Source organism: Periplaneta americana, chromosome 5 (genome assembly GCF_040183065.1).
Source record: "Periplaneta americana isolate PAMFEO1 chromosome 5, P.americana_PAMFEO1_priV1, whole genome shotgun sequence".
Classification (NCBI taxonomy): Eukaryota; Metazoa; Arthropoda; class Insecta; order Blattodea; family Blattidae; genus Periplaneta; species Periplaneta americana.
In genome coordinates, this window is record NC_091121.1 from 185,178,482 (window position 1) to 185,200,384 (window position 21,903).

Consider the following 21,903-nt stretch of genomic DNA (forward strand, 5'->3'; position numbering starts at 1 on the left):
TTAACACGGATAATAGAGGTTCTACTGTAGTAACATCTGATTGTATTAGGTATCGGATTGGATTAGTAGATCAGACTAGATTTCAGAGGATGGGTGAGAACAGTCCAAAGCATAATGTATAATTATTGAACTATCCTGCTACTTATCTCTTACCCCCTTTGTTTTTAATAAAGTGAACATGTTATCGGATTGCAGATTAGTGATATTGTCTTGGTTTCATAAACCAAATCCCATAATTTAGCTCTTCCTAATTCTTAAAATGCATCGATTCATCACACACATTATGTCATCTGTAATACTTGGTCTTAGTGATACCCGTGTTATAGGGACATTTCTTAGTGCATATACCCTGTTAAAAAATTAACAGCTCATCTGAGTTGATTTTTCCTAGTTTTAGTAGACCCTTAAGGTACTCATCTACTCTTAATTTTTCATATTCCTTAAAAAAGAAATTATTTTTTTATTTTTATGTCATCTCAAAAGCTTGAACTTTCTAGTTTTTTAAAATATATCAGATTTGTCTCTATGATGATTGGTTAATAATTAATTAGCTGAGTTTTTATTGACCGGAAACACCCTTTCTTTGAACCGGAAGTGCAGTTCTGCAAGTGTCAATCCTTCACTTTCTGTCAATTTTATATATGTTTCGTGTAATAACAATTCGAATTTGGCGGTAGAGTTTGACTATTATTTTTCATAGTCAGGAAGCTGTGTGTTTGGTTTTACAATTTTTCATACCGTCAGGATGTAGATAATTTTTCTCCATGTTCAGCTTACAGCACTAATGTTAATTAACACGAAGTATACTTAGAATTGAGATATTTTCATCATTCTTGCACCAAAATGAAGCTGATCAATGAAGCTAAGTGCCAAACTACAAACAGTGTCCTACTGGTACTGCTTAAGGAAGTTAATTTGAAACTCCAAGATCTTAAATTTTATTTTTATGTTAGAAATTAAAAAAAAAAATAAAATGACATTTTTCCTTAATGGGATAAGATAGGGAAAAACTGTTTTTACAGCTTATTCTGTGTCCTTATAGGAATAACAGAATTGCGCTTCAGAATGATTTTGCATTTTCTAAATAAAAAACATAAGTGCAAAGTTAACAGCTAGAGAAATATGTGAAGTAGGGAGTAAGGGGATAGTCAGTACTGGGACAGCATCAAACTGGTTCAGTTGAATCAATGCAGATGTAAGCCTTGAAGATAAATTTTGTTGAGGATGACTATAATTTACAAAGAAGTAAACTATATCTGTTAACTTTGATCAGTCGGTAGCAAGCATATGTTAATTGTTAGTTGATCTTTTAAAAAACACAATCAGTCATCAACTTCATCAACTTAGAATACTGTGAAAATGATGATTAATAGATTGACCGACGCACAAGTCCAACAGTGAGTTAATTATCTATAAACAACTCCTCGAAAATCATACACAATCAGATCTGTAATGAAAAATAAAATCTTAATGTATAGTTCTAACAATAGAAGGCAGTGGGTCCCATAGTGCAGCACCTCAACTGATAGTTAGATAAATTTGTATAGGGCATAAGATGATACTGTATGTAAATGTATTACTAGAATGTTCTACTAATGCCAAAATTTGCTCTGAATTGGATCAAGTATGTGAAGTTGTGAGGTGTCACTACCCTGCTGTGATCAACAGAATGTCGGGAGTTTGTAACCTCCAAATCAAAGTATCATCAACAAATAGGAATGTTGGCAGAGTTCTAGGGTGAATGTCGTTGAAAAATTTTTGTGCAGTGGCAGGACCCTTAACTTACCATTATTCGACCCAACTCTACGAGTATGGCTTATAGATGTCACTAGTACTGAGAAGTGTAAACTACTTAATTCGTCAGAAGCTATTTGAAATGCACTACAGGTGGTGAGTCTAAATTATACTCGTAATGGATGATGATGATGATGATGATGATGATGATGATGATGATGATGATGATGAATTGTTGGAGTGTGACAAGGGTTATAGTACAGACCCAGAAACAAAATTTGGACAGTATGTTATAACTGGAACTTGGAAAATGCAGGTGGCCCAAATTTTGTTTTTGGGTCTGTACTTGTCGCCATAGAAACAAGAATATATTTTTTTTTGTCAGAAATGTAATGCTAGAAGTATCAGGCCACTATTATGCCCTTGCATTTTCCAAAAGTTTGTTACAATCAATCTTTGTAATGTATCCAGCTGTTTGCTGACAACATAAAGTCCACTATAGTCCACTGTAGTCTATTCAGTTGTTTTCACGAGAAATGAGGGGTATTTTGAACGGTGTTCATTATAGATGCCTGTTGCTAGTAGCCAGAGTTGGGGTGTAGTCAATATATACTGCAGGGCTGTGTCTTCTGCAACCGGTATTGATGATTTTAATTTACTTCTTTTGTGGTTTATGGATGGACAGTATAGAAGAATGTGTTCCAGATCTTCATCATGATTATTACACCACAGACAAGTAGGAGTATCAGAAATGTGAAATCAGTGTAGGTACAATTGAGTGACAATGTGACCTGTTCTGGCTCTTGTTAAAAATGTTTGAACATGTCTGGGCAAGTTTTTGTACATTTCCAGGTCATTTGGTTTCTTTTGTACAGACTGTAAAATTTTTCCTTTGTCAGAAGAGAGCCAATTGTTGATCCATAGGTTTGTAAAATGAGACTTTACTGAAGCAAAAAGCACGGAATAGAGATATCACTTGAAGAGGTCTTGGTTGCAAATAATAAATGATTAATTTTTTACTTAAGCTCTAACCAACTCCTTCACCACAAGTGAAGAATAGTGTGTTGTTATTTACTGTATTCTTTCCTCTGTCTTAGTTCATGATTTCTAACATTCTTTATAGAGTTCCATTAATAATGGATTAGGATGTGTTCTCAGAGAATTGATGAACTTTTGTCTAATTATTTCAATGTAATCACTGAATTAGATGATCCTCAAGTCTCCATAAAGTTGGACTTTTGAATATGATAGCTGTCATTGTTCGACAGACACAACGTTGTAGGCATTTCTGGTGATGTGTATGGGCTGTTGCCCACATTTCACATGCATGGATCGAATTAGGGATGTATGCAGCAGTAGATTTGTCTTCATTGGGTTATGGCTCTTGAGTGCAGGATAAAGTGATATGTATAGCTAGAATGCTTTCTCTCTAGTAGTGACAGTATGTTGTCTGAAAGTCAGTCTTTTATCCAGATGAACACCAAGGTATTTTGTAGATGTGTTGAATAGAATTTTTTGATCTTGTACAAACTTTGTATTATATGTGGAAATCTTTTCGTGAAGACTACCATTTATGATTCCCCCCATTTAAAACAGAATAGTATTACTGTAATGTTAAAAATCAATCCATGACCTCTGTGATCTACTAGAGATTCTATTCTCTTCGACATTGTATTATGTTTTTATTTTGAGAATAGAATAAATTTCTTCTAGAATTTGTGTAGCATGGACTTTTTTGCACTCTTTTGAAAATCTACTTGTCCAAAAAATTACTACCAGTACATAAATATTTCCAGAATAAGAGGTCTTAACACAGTTTACCAACGATTCCTCGCATATCTACGTCAAAGTTTAATTCTGTCTTCATTCTTGAGTGCCATTCTACTATTGGAAGTAGTATGTCTTAGAGGTGCACACACACACACACACACACACACACACACACACACACACACACACACCTTAGCACTGACATTAGTAGAGTCCAAGAAACCATCCTGTCTGTTAACCACTGCATAATTGCTGGTAGTCATTCATAACAAAAAATTTACACTTATTTTATATGTACCTTGAAGTAACGTAATACTCACTAATATTACTTTTTGTCTGATATTTGCTAATTTATAATAAAATGTTATTTAATTTTAATGTACCAGTACAAAAATACTCCTTGCAAAAATAAATCCTATACTTACCATTAATTGATAAGTACAAGTATTACATTAACATATGATGTACTTTTTACCTGTTTGCAAAGACTATTTATTTTAAATGTTTCAATTCTGTGTGAAAGAACAGTTAGTTTAATTTCCTCATAAAGAACTCAGCAGCCAAGAGGTTTCATAGATTATGATTAGAGTCTGGATGTTAGGCAAAATGCCTTTTTTTTTTTTTTTAACTGAGTGTATGTATGAAAGATCTATTACAGATAAACACGTTTCCACACATTTGGGGGCGATAGGTCCAATTTTTATTTTGCCTTTTTTTTGCCTATTTTAGCTCCTGTTGCCTATTTTAAGGTAAAATGCCTTTTTTTTTTAGCCTTTTTACGTTGTTATTGTACATTTTCTATATCTTTAATGCATTTAAAATAAACAACATAAATTATATCAAAAAACAAAAAAGAACTGTTGTACAAATTAAAAATATATATTCACCTCACACAAATATTTGCTGAGAATCTTATTCTCCAGCAATACATATGTTTCCAAGAAGTCGTAAACTTTTCTCCCCTACCGATTCCATCTTTTATGCCACTTAACAAAGATGTTTGAACAGTATAACCCTCAGTGCTCAGGTCACTTCAGGGTTTACCAGCGAAAGAAAGGGGATGAGGGAAATATTAAAAGCAAGTCTCCAGGTCCCGTTACTGTTGTCGCTTGCACGCACAAGTCACGCGTACTTTGAAGTCTCTAATCCCTTGTCACACCCCTCTTTTTGAGACAATACACAGTCAGTTTTTCTCGATCTCTAAAAGAAAGTAGAGACAGTCCTTCTGAAATAAGTTGTTTTAAGTTTGCTCCAGTCACTTCAATAGGAGTAGAAAGATCTTTTTCCACCATGAAAAACATTCTCTCTGACAGGCGGCTCACTATGACAGTTGACAACTTAAAAAAGCATCTTGTTGTGACATGTAACCAAGGAAAGTGAGTACCGTATGGGATAGCTTATTAAGTATTTGTCTATTTTTTTTTGTCTGTTTCCATGAATAATAAATGCCTATTTCACTGCCAATTTTTACTATTTTTAGTGCCTATATGCCTGCCTGTTTTAACCAAAATAAATGCCTAAACATCCGGGCTCTAATTACGATGCTCTTTAATGTAATTGTGTGAGATTCTGTAAGCTAGGAAGTTGCACGGTTCGCTAAGTGTGCATAACATATTGTGCTCACAGTGTTTATATAATGAATAAATGTACAATGGAGGGAAATGGCTTTACACCCCTTTGTTCACATAGTTTAGCTCTGATGGGTTCCCCTTTGTTGGCTGTGCTACTTCCCTTTTCGTAGCAACTTCCTATATTCAGGGTACTGTACGTAACATTTGTGAGCCATTATTTATTTGATTAATATAGTGAAGTTTTATTACTGCAACTTAATTTTGTCCTCCCAATTACCTTGTTTATAAATGATGAAGGATAGGTGGAGCGGAGAAAAATTCTCTCTGGCACTGGGATTTGAACCCGGGTCTTCAGCTCTATGTGCTGAAGCTCTATCCACTAAACCACACCGGATTCCCATTCCGATGTCGGATTGAATCCTCTCAGTTTAAGCTCCACTGCCTCTTAGGTTCCCTCTCATTCCGTCAGATCCCGGCCACTCAGTCACTCATAATGAGTGCACCTCTGCACATAGTGTGTTGGACATTGTGCCACTGTCACACATCTGTGACGCAATGCACGAGGGTTGGCCACTAAAGGGAACCTAAGAGGTGGAACTTAAACTGAGAGGATTCAATCCGGCATCGGAATGGGAATTCGGTGTGGCTCAGTGGATAGAGCGTCAGCACATAGAGCTGAAGACCCGGGTTCAAATCCCGGTGCCAGAGAGAATTTTTCTCCACTCCACCTATCCTTCGTCATATGATGACGCAGAATTTCTGCATGGAAATATCATATGTACTTCGGTACATCGTAATAATATATTGTTTATAAAGATTTTAATGCAACAAAAAAAAAAAGCCTGCATTTTATAGAGGAACTTATAGAAAATATCAAGACAACCATATGACCAAATTCTCTATCCTCCAGGACTAACACTGAATTTGGTACACTATTAACTGAATGACTTTCCATGCTGGGGGCTTAGATTCAACTCTAGTGGATTCAAATGGAATTTGTTGTGAACAAAGTGACTGTTGGAACAGATTTTCTCAGGATACTCTTATTTTTTCTGCTACCATTTTATTAGTGGATTCAAATGGAATTTGTTGTGAAGAAAGTGACTGTTGAAACAGATTTTCTCAGGATACTCTTATTTTTTCTGCCACCATTTCATTAGTGGATTCAAATGGAATTTGTTGTGAACAAAGTGACTGTTGGAACAGATTTTCTCAGGATACTCTTATTTTTTCTGCCACCATTTCATTAGTGGATTCAAATGGAATTTGTTGTGAACAAAGTGACTGTTGGAACAGATTTTCTCAGGATACTCATATTTTTTCTGCCACCATTTCATCAGTCCTTCTTTTACTTCTTCTTCTTCTTCTTCTTCTTATCATCATCATCATCATCATCATCATCATCATCATCGTCAAAAGTGTTAGCTGTTCTTTCGAAGCCTGGATTGACATTTAGAAGAATTTAAATTGAATTTTCCACGGGCAAAAATGATACTTAGAGTTCTCCTATTTTCTTCTGCTATTTACTACCGACACACTCTTTTTAATCTCCTCCTCTCTTCTACTTTTCATTATCTCGCCATCATTTTCGTCTTCGTTACCTCCATCATTTCTTGGCTCAAATTTGGTGAATCGTGTACTTTCCTTCAGTAGTCTGATGGTTCTTGCCATTTGCCTGCTAAGTTCAGACTTACACGAGAGCAATGGATTTTTAGAGACAAAAATTCTTTGCTGCTTTTGGAAGGGAAATATAACTCTTAAGGGGAGGCCCTGTGTCATAGATTTACAACACGATATAGAATCCTGTCCTTGAATGAGGTAACGTCAGGCAGAATTGGCTACATAGCTATTACTCTTTGAACCAATTGCGTGCTTTTACACAAATGTCTCTGAATCTGAATCTAAGTAGAAAATGTGATAAAGTATTGTATTGTATTCTATTTATTAACATTCCATGGTATTCATACATTGCTTACAGGTAGAATATGGAACAAGTAAAAAAACTTAATATTATTATAAAGTCTTAATTTATAGTCACAGTCTAGATGAAATATATACAGACGAGGTTTACAATATAGTCTACTAGTACAACACAAAGTTTTACTATCAATTTCATGAAGAGTTATTGAATGTCATGAATTCACCTACAGAATAGAAGGCGTGAGAAATTAGGTACTTCTTTAATTTGGCCCTAAATAATCTTTTGTTTTGAGTTTCATTTTTTATATCTATAGGGAGGCTATTAAAAACTTTTACTACCATATAACGCACTCCTTTTTGATAGCACGATAGACTTGCCGATGGAGTATGAAAGTAATTTTTTGACGTGTATTTATGCTATGAACTGTTGAATTAGTTACAAAGTTTTCACGATTACATAAGAGGAAGATTATTAATGAAAAGATATACTGACAAGCCATGGGCATTATTTGTAGTTTTTTTTTTAAATAGTCCTACACGATTCCCTAGATTTGGCACCTACTATTATTCTAATTCCTCTTTTTTGTAATAGAAATATACTGTTACTATCTGTGGAATTTCCCCAGAATATTATTCCAAAACTCATTACCGAGTGGAAGTATGCAAAGTATATTGTTTTTAAGGTATTGATATTTACTATCTTTTGCTTAGATCTAATAGCAAAACAAGCTGAATTTAGTTTGGGGGTAATTTCTTTAATATGATTTTTCCAATTTAACACATTATCGATTTTTAAGCCAAGAAGTTTGGTTGTTGTTGTTTCTAATATGGATCTATTGTTAATTATTGCGCTAGAAATTTGCGAGGTTGAATTTGGACAGGATTTAAATTGAATTATGTTAGTTTTGTTACAGTTTAATACTAATTTATTGACTGAGTACCAGTCACATAAGCTACAGAGTGATTTATATAGAACTGACACATTTCTTTCATTAATTGTTTGAAAACGAATTGTGCTAGCGACAACTTATTATACCTAAAATGTAGAGGAATTTTGGGAGATTATTTACCTCTATAGCAAATGTTGAAAATGTCCTCCATCCTGCATAAGGCACAACTCAACACGTCGTCCCATGTTACTGGCCACTCGTTGGAGGACTCTGTTGTCAATAGATTGAATCTCCTGTGTGATGTTGTGCTTCAGATCGTCCAATGTCTGGGAATGTGTGATGTAAACCCTGTCTTTTAAGTAAGCCCGGCATTGTCAAATCCGGAGATCTCGGTGGCCACAGGTTCCTGGAAATTATTCGGTCGTCAAAGAAACTTGGCTTCAGGCCTGCACTTTTCGCAGCTCTCTGACACATTGAGTAGGTGTACCCTGTCTCCTGCGACAAACGTCTTAATGATTTTTTGGGTGACTGCTCCAGTCGTGCTCTTACGTCAGCAACAACCGTGGGAAGCCTAGATGAGCGATGCTTGCCCTTTTCACTCACCAGAGATCCAGTTGTTTCCAATTTGTTTACCAGTCCCAGTATTGTGTTTCTTTTGGGAGGATTGCGAACACCAAATTCTCTCTGGTATGCCCTTTGAGTAGCTGTAATTGAATTCGTAATCCAGTATTGCTTCACAAGGAAGAGTCGTTGATTTAATGTGTACTGCATTTTCAGTGACTAAAACAAAATGTCGAAAACAGATGCCAACAATAGGAATAAAACATAAACATCTGCGCATCTAGTGACAAGGAATCGAAACTCCAGAACATTTTGCTTAATTTGGTGCTAAAATTGGGTCATTGAATGAATTTCCAACGGAATGATTAAAGAAATAAATGTGTCAGTTCTATATAAATCACTCTGTATAGGATGCATTGTGTCTGGAGTTGAATAGCAGTTGGTCTTTAAATAAATAGAATTCAATAATTAATTACAAAAATATATTTATAAATATTTTTTCCTTACTTTGCCTTTATATTCTATCTACAACTTACAAATATCCCCTCATAATACTCCTGTTTCTTGACAATTCCGGTCCCTAAGGAATATATTAACCTACAATAACAACAAGGCACTAGATATACCCTGACAATGATACTCTGTATTAGGTTGCACGCTGGTTCTGCTGGACTCTGGATGCTGGCGATGAAGTCCACAGCTCGGTACTTGTCCCCAGTACTTCCAGTTAATAGTGTCAGGGTCGTTAGAATTGTAGGCATGGGCGTGGTGCAGATACTGCATCAGTTGTAAGTATAACTGGATCTTCAGGTGGTTGGACTTCCAGAATGCATCTGTTGGGCTTCGGTTTTTCTTCTTATGCTTTCCTTTTGCAAAGCCAGTGATGCCAAAACAATACCATAGTTATACTGCCATGAGCTTCAGTGCTTTCTCTCTTTCTCCCTGTATATATTTTTCTTCTGATAGTAGCTTACTAACATATACTTCTGGCAAGAAATGTATATATAGAATGTTTCGGGTTTAATATTTAGGAATGGAAAAACTTGGACTCGACATCTGTACCTATATTAAATATTGTGTGGTTACGGTTTTATTATTATCATAGATCCAACTATATGCACGAAGAGAGATCTAAACCAAGCTCATCAGGTTGATCATGAAAAGAGGACCATTTATGAGCCTTGTATTCCCTAACTTAGTTCCAAGTATAACATCCCTCTCTTCAATTGGTCAGTGACAGGTTTATTTTTTGGTGCTCGGAGTTCTTTACCAAAATTTACATATAATTTTTAAAACAATTATCAATATCATCTTTTGAAATTCAAAAAATCATCTCGCAAATTCCTAAAGATTCCCTGCAGATTATACAATTTCATTTATACCACTCAGAAGGCCTTAATTAAGGATATGCTAATTTTAAATAAAATCTTTTTTTTATAAATATAATTTTATAGTCATCTTCTAAGATTTTATTTTATAATTGATAATCAATGGTGCTTAATAATTACATTTTATATTTATAACAATATTCATATTTAATGGATTATATTTGTTTGCTATTAATTTCCGGATCCTCGTGGTCATCCTTAATTAAGGCCAGACGAGTTATTTCTCTCTCTCTCTCTCTCTCTCTCTCTCTTTTAACAAATGTTCTTTAGCACACCAGGTTTCCTAAAGAACTTGTTCAGTTCTTCATTTACGTTTTAGGAAATCAGTACATATACAAAAAGGTAAAGTGAAATAATTTGAAGAAAAGACACATAAAAAATAATTATTCCTTCTTAAGGATTACAAACACTACTGTCTTTATGCAAATCTGGCTTTCAAGTATAGCTTCCCGTGAAGCTGATTTGAATAATTTTAAGGGAAAATTGTTCTGGGACCGGGTGTCGAACCCAGAATCTTTGGCTGAGTGCGTTAATCTCTACCGACTGAGCTACCAGACTTAAACTGAGACGATTCTGTCTGGTGCCGGGGTGAGTATCCGGTGTGGCTTAGTGGATAAAGCATCAGCACGTAGAGCTGAAAACCTGGCTTCAAATCCCGGCGCCGGAGAGAATTTTTCTCCGTTTCATTACTCTTTCATTGTATGATGACGCAGAATATCTGCATGGAAATATCATATGTACTTCGGTACATTAAAATAATATATATGATATGCGTAAATCACTTCGTGATTTAAGACGGCGCTTATTCCGTCGGATCCCGGCCAACTAGTCACTCATAACGAGTGCACCTCAGCACATGTGTGGACTTCAGTCCTACGTTCATAGACATCTATGACGTAGTGCAGAGGGCGGCCACTAGAGGGAACCCAAGAGTTGGAACTTAAACTGAGACGATTCTATCTGACACCGGGGTGGGTATCCTGTGTGGCTTAGTGGATAAAGCATCAGCACGTAGAGCTGAAAACCCGGGTTCAAATCCCGGCGCCGGAGAGAATTTTTCTCCTTTCCATTACTCTTTCATTGTACCAGACATGGGCTCAATTTTTCCCTTTATATCCACATACCTCAAGTGGGCTGACAGGCCTACAGAGACCCAACAGTGAATGCACACAAACTCTGTGTGGTCTCTGGATAAACTTCGGGGCTTATACCGCGTTGTCTTGGTGTTGGTGGCTAACGTTTCGACCACTGTGTTGTGGTCATCTTCAGAGCTGAGTTGATAAAGATCCGATTTGCTCAGTTCTGAAGATGACCACAACACAGAGGTCGAAACGTCAGCCACCAACACCAAGACAACGCGGTATAAGCCCCGAAGTTTATCCAGAGACCATGTATACCAGCCCTGGAAGCCTATGCAAACACTAAACCCTGTGTGACTTGAATTGTGGTTTTCTGTTATTGAACAGTGACATATATTATGCAAATCTGGCTTTCAGGTATAGCTTCCTGTGAAGCTGATTTGAATAATTTCAAGGGAAATTATTGCATAATGTACATCACTGTTCGTTAACAGAAAATCACAATTCAAGTTGCGTTTGTGTGCACTCAATGTTGGGTCTTTGACAGCCTGTCAATCCACTTGAGGTATGTGGATATAAAGGGAAATATTGAACCAGAGTCTGGTACAGTTCCTGGGTAACTGAGTCGGTAGAGGTTGACATGCTCAGCCAAAGTTCCCGGGTTCAATACCCAGCTCTGGAACTATTTTTCCCTTGAAATTATTCATTATTGTCTTTGTTATGACAACCAAATATATCATTATGTACAGAGCGTTCGCCTACGGGTGAGGCCAGGAATGCGGCATGTACTGATACACCGCTTTGTGAGCCAGCTGTTGCAGTATTTAACACGTACAGTGCAGTTTCTTGACACAGTTGCTTAAATATTCAGCATTGTGTAAAATTTGTTAACAATGCAAAATGCAAAATTCACGCTTGAACAGAGAGTTTTTAATGTATGATGCATATGTGAAAACAGAGTCATGTAGAGAGGTGCGTAGGCAATTTGAAGTGAAATATCCGGGTGCTGCAATTCAGGGTAGAGAAACTGTTAGACGTCTTGTTAACAAATGAAGGACAACAGGGTCGATAAATGCTACAATTCCTAAGCGAAAGCGAAGAGTTTTGACGGGAGAAAAAATTGATGAAATCCGTGCATCATTTACATGCTCTCCTAATAAATCTCTTAAGAAGTGTTTCACAGGAAGTTAGTGTTTCAAAAACATCAGTCCTTACTGCTGCTAAACTTTTATAATTTAAAACTCTACAGAGTATAGTATAGAAAGCGGAAGCTTGCGGATAGACGATTCCCGCAAGCAACACCGCAGACAGGCCGCTTTCCTGGCCCCACCCGTAGGCGAACGCTCTGTATAATGCTTCTATCCTTAAGGAGTTTCATTATCAAACCATTCAACATTGGATATAGGCTGTTCAATTAGCCAGCAAATGTCGCCCTGAAATATTAAACATTAAATCTGAAACACTTTGTATAGATAAATGATGTTGCGATTCAGATAGTGAATTCTGTAACTAATCAATTAGTTGGCATAGATAATTTTAAAAGTTACTGCAGACATTTCTTACTATTTTGCTTGTTGTTTTTCCTTATTATTTTACCAAGGCGCCACAATGAATGTCAAAGTGAGCCCTAGAAGAAACGTCCTGGCCACCCATTGAAAATTACTGAGGCTTTTCCAATCCCATCTTAATTTGTATGTTACATCTTTGACCTCGGTGATAAGGTTAAAGAGTCCCATAAAACTAAAATCCGAATCCCAACTCGTGTAACTCATGTAGGATGTAACTTGGTAAGTTTCACGTTCAACCCCTTGTCACCAGTGCTGCTAATAGACGCCTGAAATACATAAACTGTGACCAAGGAAGTTGTCTTTCATACTTGGTTAGCAGCATGTGTGTTCTGCTGTGTTTACATCCTTATATCTGCCTTCCATGAGATCTGAAGTAAGTCCCTCAGAGAGGACATATGGGCCAAGAACTTGGAGCTCACATATTTATTTCAAGGATGCAGTAATCAAATGTACTGTTCAGACTTTTCTTCATCCACTTTTCCCCCTTTGCTACGAGTTATATTTCGTGAGTAGTTCATGTCATGTTTGCTCTTACGGTAAGAGATTCCTAACTAATCTCCAGTGACTCTTCTTTGTAAACATATGGCAAGGACTGAGGTTTATCCAGGTTTATTATTGACGTTTATAAGTGCAAGCTAAATTTTTTGAAATAGTAACTACAAGAGAAACAAGTTTTCTCAGACAGATACAGTTTTCACCTGATTGAATCTAATGTTAGACTGGAAACAAAAAAAATTCGTGTCCAAGGCAGCATTTATGTTTAATAGATTAGGTAATCCATGTTGAACCTTTCGTACACTACTTTTAACACTTGAATATAAATAATTTATTAAATGGCGATCTTACTCGTTCAGAAAACAGAAATACAACATAGCATACAAAACAGAAAACACACTGCAAAGACATCTCAACACACAAACAACACAAACAAATAAATACAACCACACAGGCATATACAAACTCACATGCAATAGTTGCGACAGTTTCTACATTGGACAGACAGGCAGATCATTCCAAACTCGATACAATGAACACATTAAAGCAATAACCAGAGGACACAATACATCTACATATGTCGAACACATAACTAATGCTAACCACACATACAATAACATAAATACAGACATGGAAATCCTACACATACAACCCAAAAACCAAAAACTCAACACACTAGAACAATATGAAATATACAGACACACGAAAACACACCCTAACCAAATACTCAAAACACAGATCAATTTCAGAACACACACTATTTGACACAACACTTCATCACACGAATGCACCCACACAACAGGCAGCGAAGTTGAGATGACGCCGAAACACAGAAGGCTCTGAGGATGGTGTCAAGTAGCACCGAAACAGCTGTAAGCCGCACATCCTTACATAATTAACACGCGTAAGATCGCCATTTAATCAATTATTTAGATTAGGTAAGTCTGCAAACACTGTTAGCTATAATATTGTAAATTTATTCCAAACAACAATGTAGCTTTTATTTAAAGCAACAATAATAATCACTTTCTACAATTTAATTCCACTCCCGTCAACAATGGGATTTGCTCTCCGCACAGCAACACAGTATTCGTTATTGCACTCCACAGACGACAATGACAATTTACTTGGCTTATTGAGAACAACAATGAACTGTTAATTTTAACTAATGTTCACTAACTAATGTTAACTAATGTGCACATGACATACAAATAATTTGTATTAAAAATGTTTTGTTCTCAGTTCTCAGTTCGTTTGCCTTGGCTAGTAAGCTCTTCTAGCTCAGTCACTCGAGTTCACAGTATCTCGAACCCCAGACCTTCAGAGACAATTCGCTGAACTTTGAACTCAGGTCCCCCAACTGCGGTCCACTGCACTCAAACTTAAACTTAGGACTTCCAGCTCCACAGTTACGGACGGAACTTCGGTCCCAAAGCTGGCTTCACTGCTACCCAAGACTGGCTGGCTTGCTGTCCACTGACTTTAACACTGCCTTACTGACTGACTGACGTTCACTTGCGTCTTCTCTTTTATAACCAAACCATAATTTTTGGAGAGTTCGTGATCTCGAATAATCTGGATATCTCCCATCTCTGCCGCGGTCGCTCCCTCTCCTCTCTCTGCCACAACACATTACCCAGGAAGCAGATGCACGCGCAACCCGCCCATCACGGCCGACCTTGCACTTCTTTCTGCTGGACGTGAGATCGAATCTCACGTGGCCGTCACAATATGTTTTAAAATGCTGGATGATTAATAATTTCTTTTATAGTATTGGTGAATACTTTGAGTCCCCAGTTAACAACTTATGTTTTAAATCACTGTCCATGGTATTGTATCAATACTAATGACTTTAAATAAAATCTAATCTGTCAAAGCCTTGGAAATAAGTAATTGGCAGTACCGGTACCATACATTTCCCTTCAAAAATATGACTAGAAGTAATTTTTTTTTAAATGATGACCAATTATTGATTTCCAATTCATCCAGTTACAGTCATCCACTAGCTGGCAGTATTGCATACCATTTCATTGCCCCTTATGACATATGATGAACAAGGATGATGAATAGATTTGAATTTTGACACGAGCGAAAATTTGCCGAAAAATTTTGCCTGGAGTGCTGTAATTCAGGATCAGATTTTCTGTCAAGCAGAAGTCAGTACCCCCATGACAGTGGGCAGGATTAGAAGCAGTGATGGATTTTGACATGAGACTAGTACACAGGCCTCCTCACTTTCTCTTCTAAAAGAAGCCATACTTGAAGTTTTATCACCTATAAGAAACCAACTCCCTTAGCCTGTTTTGAACTCAGAAACTTAGGATCTAATTATGACCTTAAGAATATTTTGATGTTTTAGATCGTTATTTTTACTTGTGCTACAATTATTGATAATTTTCGATAATAATAATTGAACACCCCCCCCCCCGAATAAGGGTGTAAGTACATAGGGAAACCATGCACCATAATTACAGTATATCCTTATTCCAGGAGGATATTCAATTAAGGAAGACAATTTTAATTATTGTTTACTTCCTTATACGTGATTAAACATTACGAAATCTGTTTTAAATTGAAGCAGAAACAAATTAGTTGGACTGTTAAATGTCACCTGATAACAGTTTGCCTTATTAAATCGCATGGCCCACATCTGTGGAGTAATGGCTAGCACGTCTGGTCGCGAAACCAGGTGACCCTGGTTCGATTCCCGGTCGGGGCAAGTTTCCTGGTTGAGGTTTTTTCCGGGGTTTTCCCCTCAACCCAATATGAGCAAATGCTGGGTAACTTTAGGGTGCTGGACACCGGACTCATTTCACCGGCATTGTCACCTTCATCTCATTCAGACGCTAAATAACCTAAGATGTTGATAAAGCGTCGTAAAATAACTTACTGAAATAAAAAAAAATAATAAATCGCATAAATGGTTATGTATATTAATAGTTATTACCTATACTTGAACAGTCCATTTCATTGCAGGTTATATAGTTAGTGGGGTTTAAAAAGGGTGCATCAGCTACTAAGGCTATTTGCGCCCTTATCTAAAATCCTTCACAAAACAGAAACAATACAATAATCAGAATTCTTAAAAGGACTAAAAAGCGTTGTCACTGTTAAAACGAGATACAGAAATGCAGTTTCTACAAGATAATGCATAAAAATCACAAAAGTGAGCAGTTCTCGGACTCTATTTAAAAAGAAACAAAATAATAAAACAAATGCCACCAGAATAAATTATCTGGCGCATTTCTAAAATGCTCGGATGTAAAAGGTCCGAATGTCAAATTTGTTAAAACATATACTAGACAACAAATGTAACCACCAGAGGATAAGTAAAACGGGTCAATAAAAAACTAAATCACCTTGTGAAGTCCTGTATTCGATAAAAATCTCAATTAAAATCATTTCCAAGAGTGTTATATAGAGTCAGCCGAATTCCATATTGCCAGCGGACACAGTCATATTTTCTACAATGCAATAAAAAATGTTCCACCGTAAGTGCAACACGGCACATATCACACTCCAGCTGAGGCTCGCCACGTAGGAGATGGCCATGTGTCAGATGACAGTGGCCAATCCTCAACCGGGTGAGTAAAATTTCATGTCGTGACGCTCTTGTGGACGAATCCCAAACTCGAACAGTATTCTTTATTCTTCGTAATTCATTTCCCTCTTGTGCAGACCATTCTCCTTCCCATTGCCACCATATTGTATGTTTCAGGTAATTTTGAATATCTTGCCACCTCTCACACCAATACACCTCAGATCCATTTGTAGCACCGTCCGGGGTTATAGATGCCTTGTGTAGCTATAATACTGACTTCATGCCTTCAACTACTATAAGAATGCAGTAGATATAAAATAGTCTCTCATTGCTTTCAATATTAGGTTTCAATTTGTTTCCACTCTTGAGCAATATCCCTGTCTCTTCAAAAAATGTCTTAATATTTCCCTGGCTTAATTTTCACATATCTTTATACATAGTTGTTGGTTGAAAAGTTGAAATTATCATCCAAATAGACACTAACAACAGAATGTATACCAGAATTATTATAATATTATTATAATATGAATCGTTATTTCAGACAAGAGACTAAGAGGAAAAAAAAAAACACTTCTAAAGTTTGTTTTTTAACTTTTTTTTGCCAAATATTATCTGCAAGCCTCCATTTTTAAACACAATTTTGAAGTAGACAAATGAATAGAAAAAGGGAGTTTTTTTTTTTTTTAATTGTGTTATTTCTGCTATTTTCTCAAACAATTGTAAGGAGAAAATATTGTAATACTCTCAAAAATAGATGTGACATTTGTCCTGAAAAACATGTTTTTCGCATCCATTGTACACAGAAGATACCCTTTGGTATGTTGTCTGTATATATTGGTTTGCTAAAGTAATGGACGAATTTTGTTTATAATAATAATATCTACGTAATTTCGTCCAGAATTGATGCACATGACATACAAATAATTTGTATTAAAAATCTTTATTTGAACAAAAAAAAAATCACAAACTGGTGATTTACTTAAAATCGAACTTATGTTTGATTACCTTCTTTTTTTCTCTTATTTAACATACCATGACAAATAAAGTTTTGTAGACCTATGTCTTCAAAAATGTTCATGTCAGAGAAGTATTTTATTGTCCACAGAATTATTCCTCCAATTTATAACATCAAAGATCTTAATTTCAAAGATCTCTGCTTCAATAATTATTTAAAAAACTTAATTTAGCCGTATTAATTAAGCAGATACAACAAAAAGTGGTATATTCCTTATACTTGCTGTATTGTACATACCACTATATTTTATTTCTTTGACAATTAGTAGACTTTTTTTTTTAAGGTTTCACCACTTGGCAGCCTTATAAATGAGGGTTGGGCAGGGATTGGAAGCATTCTTCATTATTATTGTGTGCTGTAAATTTCTAGGCTAAATGTTAGAGCAGGTAGAAAACTCGAACAATGGCAGTGTTACGGACATTCAAAAGGATTTGAAATAATGTAATTTAGGATAACTAAACAGATTTCTGCTTACAATTGTGGGTATTTTAATTTCTATGTAGTATATAATGAAACAAGTACAGTAGAACCCCGATTATCCGTCACTCTATTAACCGATTGGCGAATTATCCGACTGCATATTTCTCACTCTTTTTTTTTTTCTTCTTCAGAAATAAATAACTTATATGAAGATCTGTTTTCTACATCATATTAGTAGGTTCTACATATGTTTTTGCTAGAGAGTGTTATTACAAGCCTTTATCGTCACACAGCATTGTCTACTGTTCGAATTGGCATTCTATAATATAAATTGTATATAAAATGTCTTCCACGGTGTTAACAGAAAATGTGTTGTGCTAAGTATCGAAAAGAAAATGGAAATAATTGAATGGTTTGAGAAAGAGGAACTGTGGCTCATCTCGCAGCAGAATACGAGATTGGAGTTACAACTGCGCGATTTAATAAAAAAACAAAGGTAAAGTGTAAAAAATATGTAAACCTACAACATTCCTATCTTTCCTGAGACAGTCATTAAAAAGGGCTTCCTTGTCCCTTAAAAACCCATTGTTTATAACCAGATTTAAATTAGTGAACTTCTGATCCATTACATAGCGAGTTAAATACAAGACAATGGAGGAAATTACGAAATCTTTCATGGTACGGATTATCCGATTTTTTCGATTAACCATTCAGCCCATCCCCTTCATTACCACGGATAATAGAGGTTCTACTGTTCAGAGGTGTGAAAATTATTAGAATAATCTTACTTTTAAAGGTTTTTAAATAGTTCCTTCACAAATATTCATTGAATTTATGAATATTGGTATATAATATTACTATACTGATGTAGGATATATTTACTACTAACAATGCCGGAAAGCATTGTTGTACATTGGTATTTTTCTTATTTTACAATTGTTATGGGAATTCAGAAATTATTATATTATGTTGGCGGAATTGAAAACATCAAAAATTAATTAAGAAATGCTTTAAAGAAATTCTTCTTTGCGTTTACATTGTTGTGGAGGTTCAAATGAACGTATACATCTGTTTTGTGCATATAATTTTTTATGTTTCCAATTCCGCCAACATAATATAATAATTTCTGAATTCCCATAACAATTGTAAAATAAGAAAAATACCAATGTACAACAATGCTTTCCGGCATTGCTAGTAGTAAATATATCCTACATCAGTATAGTAATATATACCAATATTCATCAATTCAATTAATATTTGTGAAGGAACTATTAAAAACCTTTAAAATTAAGATTATTCTAATAATTTTCACACCTCTGTATGTCATTGAATGACACCGTTTATTTTTTTTTTTGCCAAAGAAGATAATATAGGAAATAAGTATCCAAGAAATTTTATTCTTAGTTATTTTCAAAATTATGTATTATTCAGATGAAACTTTATGACTTAAAATGATCTCCATAAATTACTTTTAATTTTGTTATCTTTAATTATATGGAGTTTATTTCAATTTTTAAAGCATCTTGTAGATCAAGTGCTCTGTTTCACAGGTATTTGACGTTATTCGAAGACAAGCTCGGCAAGAATTACTGGAAGAAAGTGGTAGTGTCTCTAGTCTACAGGAATATTTCATCAACCTTAACCAAAGAACTGGACAGTCTGATCTTCCAGACATGACTGACGATGGGAACATGTCCAGAGTTACCAACTGGTCTTTCTCAACAAATACCTCAATGCCATCCTCCATGAATGGAATGATTCCTGATCCAATAGAAAATGCCAAAGATGTTGAGCAACTAGTGAAACATTGTAGAGATTTGAGATCCCAGTTGGATCTAGTTAAAATTGAAATAGTGAAAATTTTGTCAGAAAAGAAAGCTTGTTCCAAAGAAAACTGTGCCTTGAAGATACACATATCCGACCTAAGAAATCGACTTCCTACAGATGACGGACTGAAAGATATTCGTTATTCTTTGAAATCTTCTCAGGATGATCTTAAATTGGAATATTCTAGCGAAGTGCCCAGTCTTGTGGAAGATAGAAGTACTTTAATCGAATGTAAAGAAACAGAGAAGAATGATGTTTCACAAGAAAGAAAATTAAATGGTGATTCTAGCGCTGAAAATTCTGTGAATATCAATGTAGGCGAAGAATCTAATCTTGTGTCCATTTCAACAAACAGTAATATGCAGTCGGTTGTGACAGTAGAAAATAGTAATAATAATAGTGATAATAATGAGGAAGGGTTGTGTGAAAAAACTAATGATAGATGTTGTGAAAAAAATAGTGCTTCTAGTGTAGTGAAACATGTGAAAGATTTGTCAGACATTTGGAAGGAAAACGAAGAGAAACATATTAAAGAAATGACTGAAATGCGAGAAAGATGTGCTGATTTGGAGAATAGTCTGGAGTTATTACGTCAGGTAAGTTCGTCATGCTCTATCTATCAGTATCACTAGGGCTCGGATAATTATCTGCTTAAAATTCCATAAATATGTTTTTAAAAATCATATGCCTAAAAATTAAAAATATATCTGCTTATAAATTTTCCTCAAGTTGAAATGTACATTCTTTTATGTGTTTTAATATTGACAAAACTTATATTTAACAACTTATAAAATACATACTTAAATAATTTTTAAAAAATATTACATATTTCTGTTATCGCCAGTTTAAAAGTAAATTAACAATGAATATTGGTGAAAACCTTTGGCCTGTTATTCTTATTCAGACTGTTTACAGAAATCAGTTCTGTAGTATATACCAGATTTACAATTCTTCCCATTGTTGGGTTTGAATTGTTTAAGATGCATAAAAATGATAAAATGATATTGCAGAAAAGAACTAGAAATTTTGGAAATCTAAGTTATCCATGTTAATTTGCACTTACATTTGTCAGACTACCTCAAAATCTGTGCTTCAATGGCTGGCCATGATAATACCACAGTCTAGTATATACAGTCGCGAAGCTCAATATGTAGTAAATATGCAAACATTAGATAGTTGCTCACCACTAGGATCGCTAATATCGCCTCATTACAGGCAATGCGAAATAGTACCGTCACAGTCTATTGTTTCTAGCACCCTCAAAACTCACGCTATCTTTGAAAAATATTGGAGTGCAAGAGGTCAAATGACTTTATTGTCAAACGCCTGGCATTAGAAAACAACAACAACATTTGTCAGACTTTAGCATTACAGTGCACGATGATTTTTGGAAACTACTCGTAAATTATTGCTAATTTTGAGCCAACACAATTTTATATTAAAAAAACTCCCCTCTACAATCAATCAGTAAAAATTTACAATATTGAGTAACATAATATATGTAATAAATTACAAACAAATTAAAAGAGGGATTAAAATGAAATATTTACTTTTATATTAAAAAAGTTATTTATACTATAAAATGAATCATTAACAAGCCATTGTTGCAGCTTCAGTCTAGTCAGATTTAAATTGTAGGCTTCAGGCGGTAATTTATTAAACATGTTTAAACCATCTTGTAAGTTTACATTTAATCTTGGAGTGGTCACATCCAACTGATAATTAAACCTAGTAGAATACTGATGCACATCGGATTTCACACGGAATTGGTTTAAATTCTTTTTAACTTTCATTAAGCACTGAAATACATAAAGGTTAATGGCTGTCAGAATATTCTTCTTAACAAATAGAGGTCAGCAATGGGCGTCATAGGAAGAACCAATAATAATATGAATAACCTTTCTGCAGTATTACGGGAAGTGGAAGAAGGGTTAGTGATAAAGAAAGATTCATTCACGACCATCTTAACTAGAAAAATTTCGTTTGTAAAGATAAAAGATATGTACAGTGCGGTCACGTCATGCTTGATCCAAAGAACATAGAAAGATCCCAGGGCTGTTCGGGTCTGTATGTTACCTTTTGTTACCACAGCTTAGTACAATCTGAGATGTTAGTGATAGCAGA

The 21,903-nt window shown here is 35.3% G+C and overlaps 1 protein-coding gene across 3 annotated transcripts in view; it reads left to right on the forward strand.

Annotated features, from left to right (window-relative positions):
* LOC138700324 (ninein homolog) overlaps positions 1-21,903 on the forward strand; it is a 108,547-nt gene that overhangs the window by 58,619 nt on the left and 28,025 nt on the right. For 2 of the 3 annotated variants that reach the window (XM_069826867.1, XM_069826868.1), the window contains one exon: positions 19,503-20,375. The exons of the other annotated variant lie outside the window; for it this stretch is intronic. In XM_069826867.1, the coding sequence (XP_069682968.1) occupies positions 19,503-20,375 (873 nt within the window). The remainder of the gene's footprint in view (positions 1-19,502; positions 20,376-21,903) is intronic. 3 annotated transcript variants of the gene reach the window in all.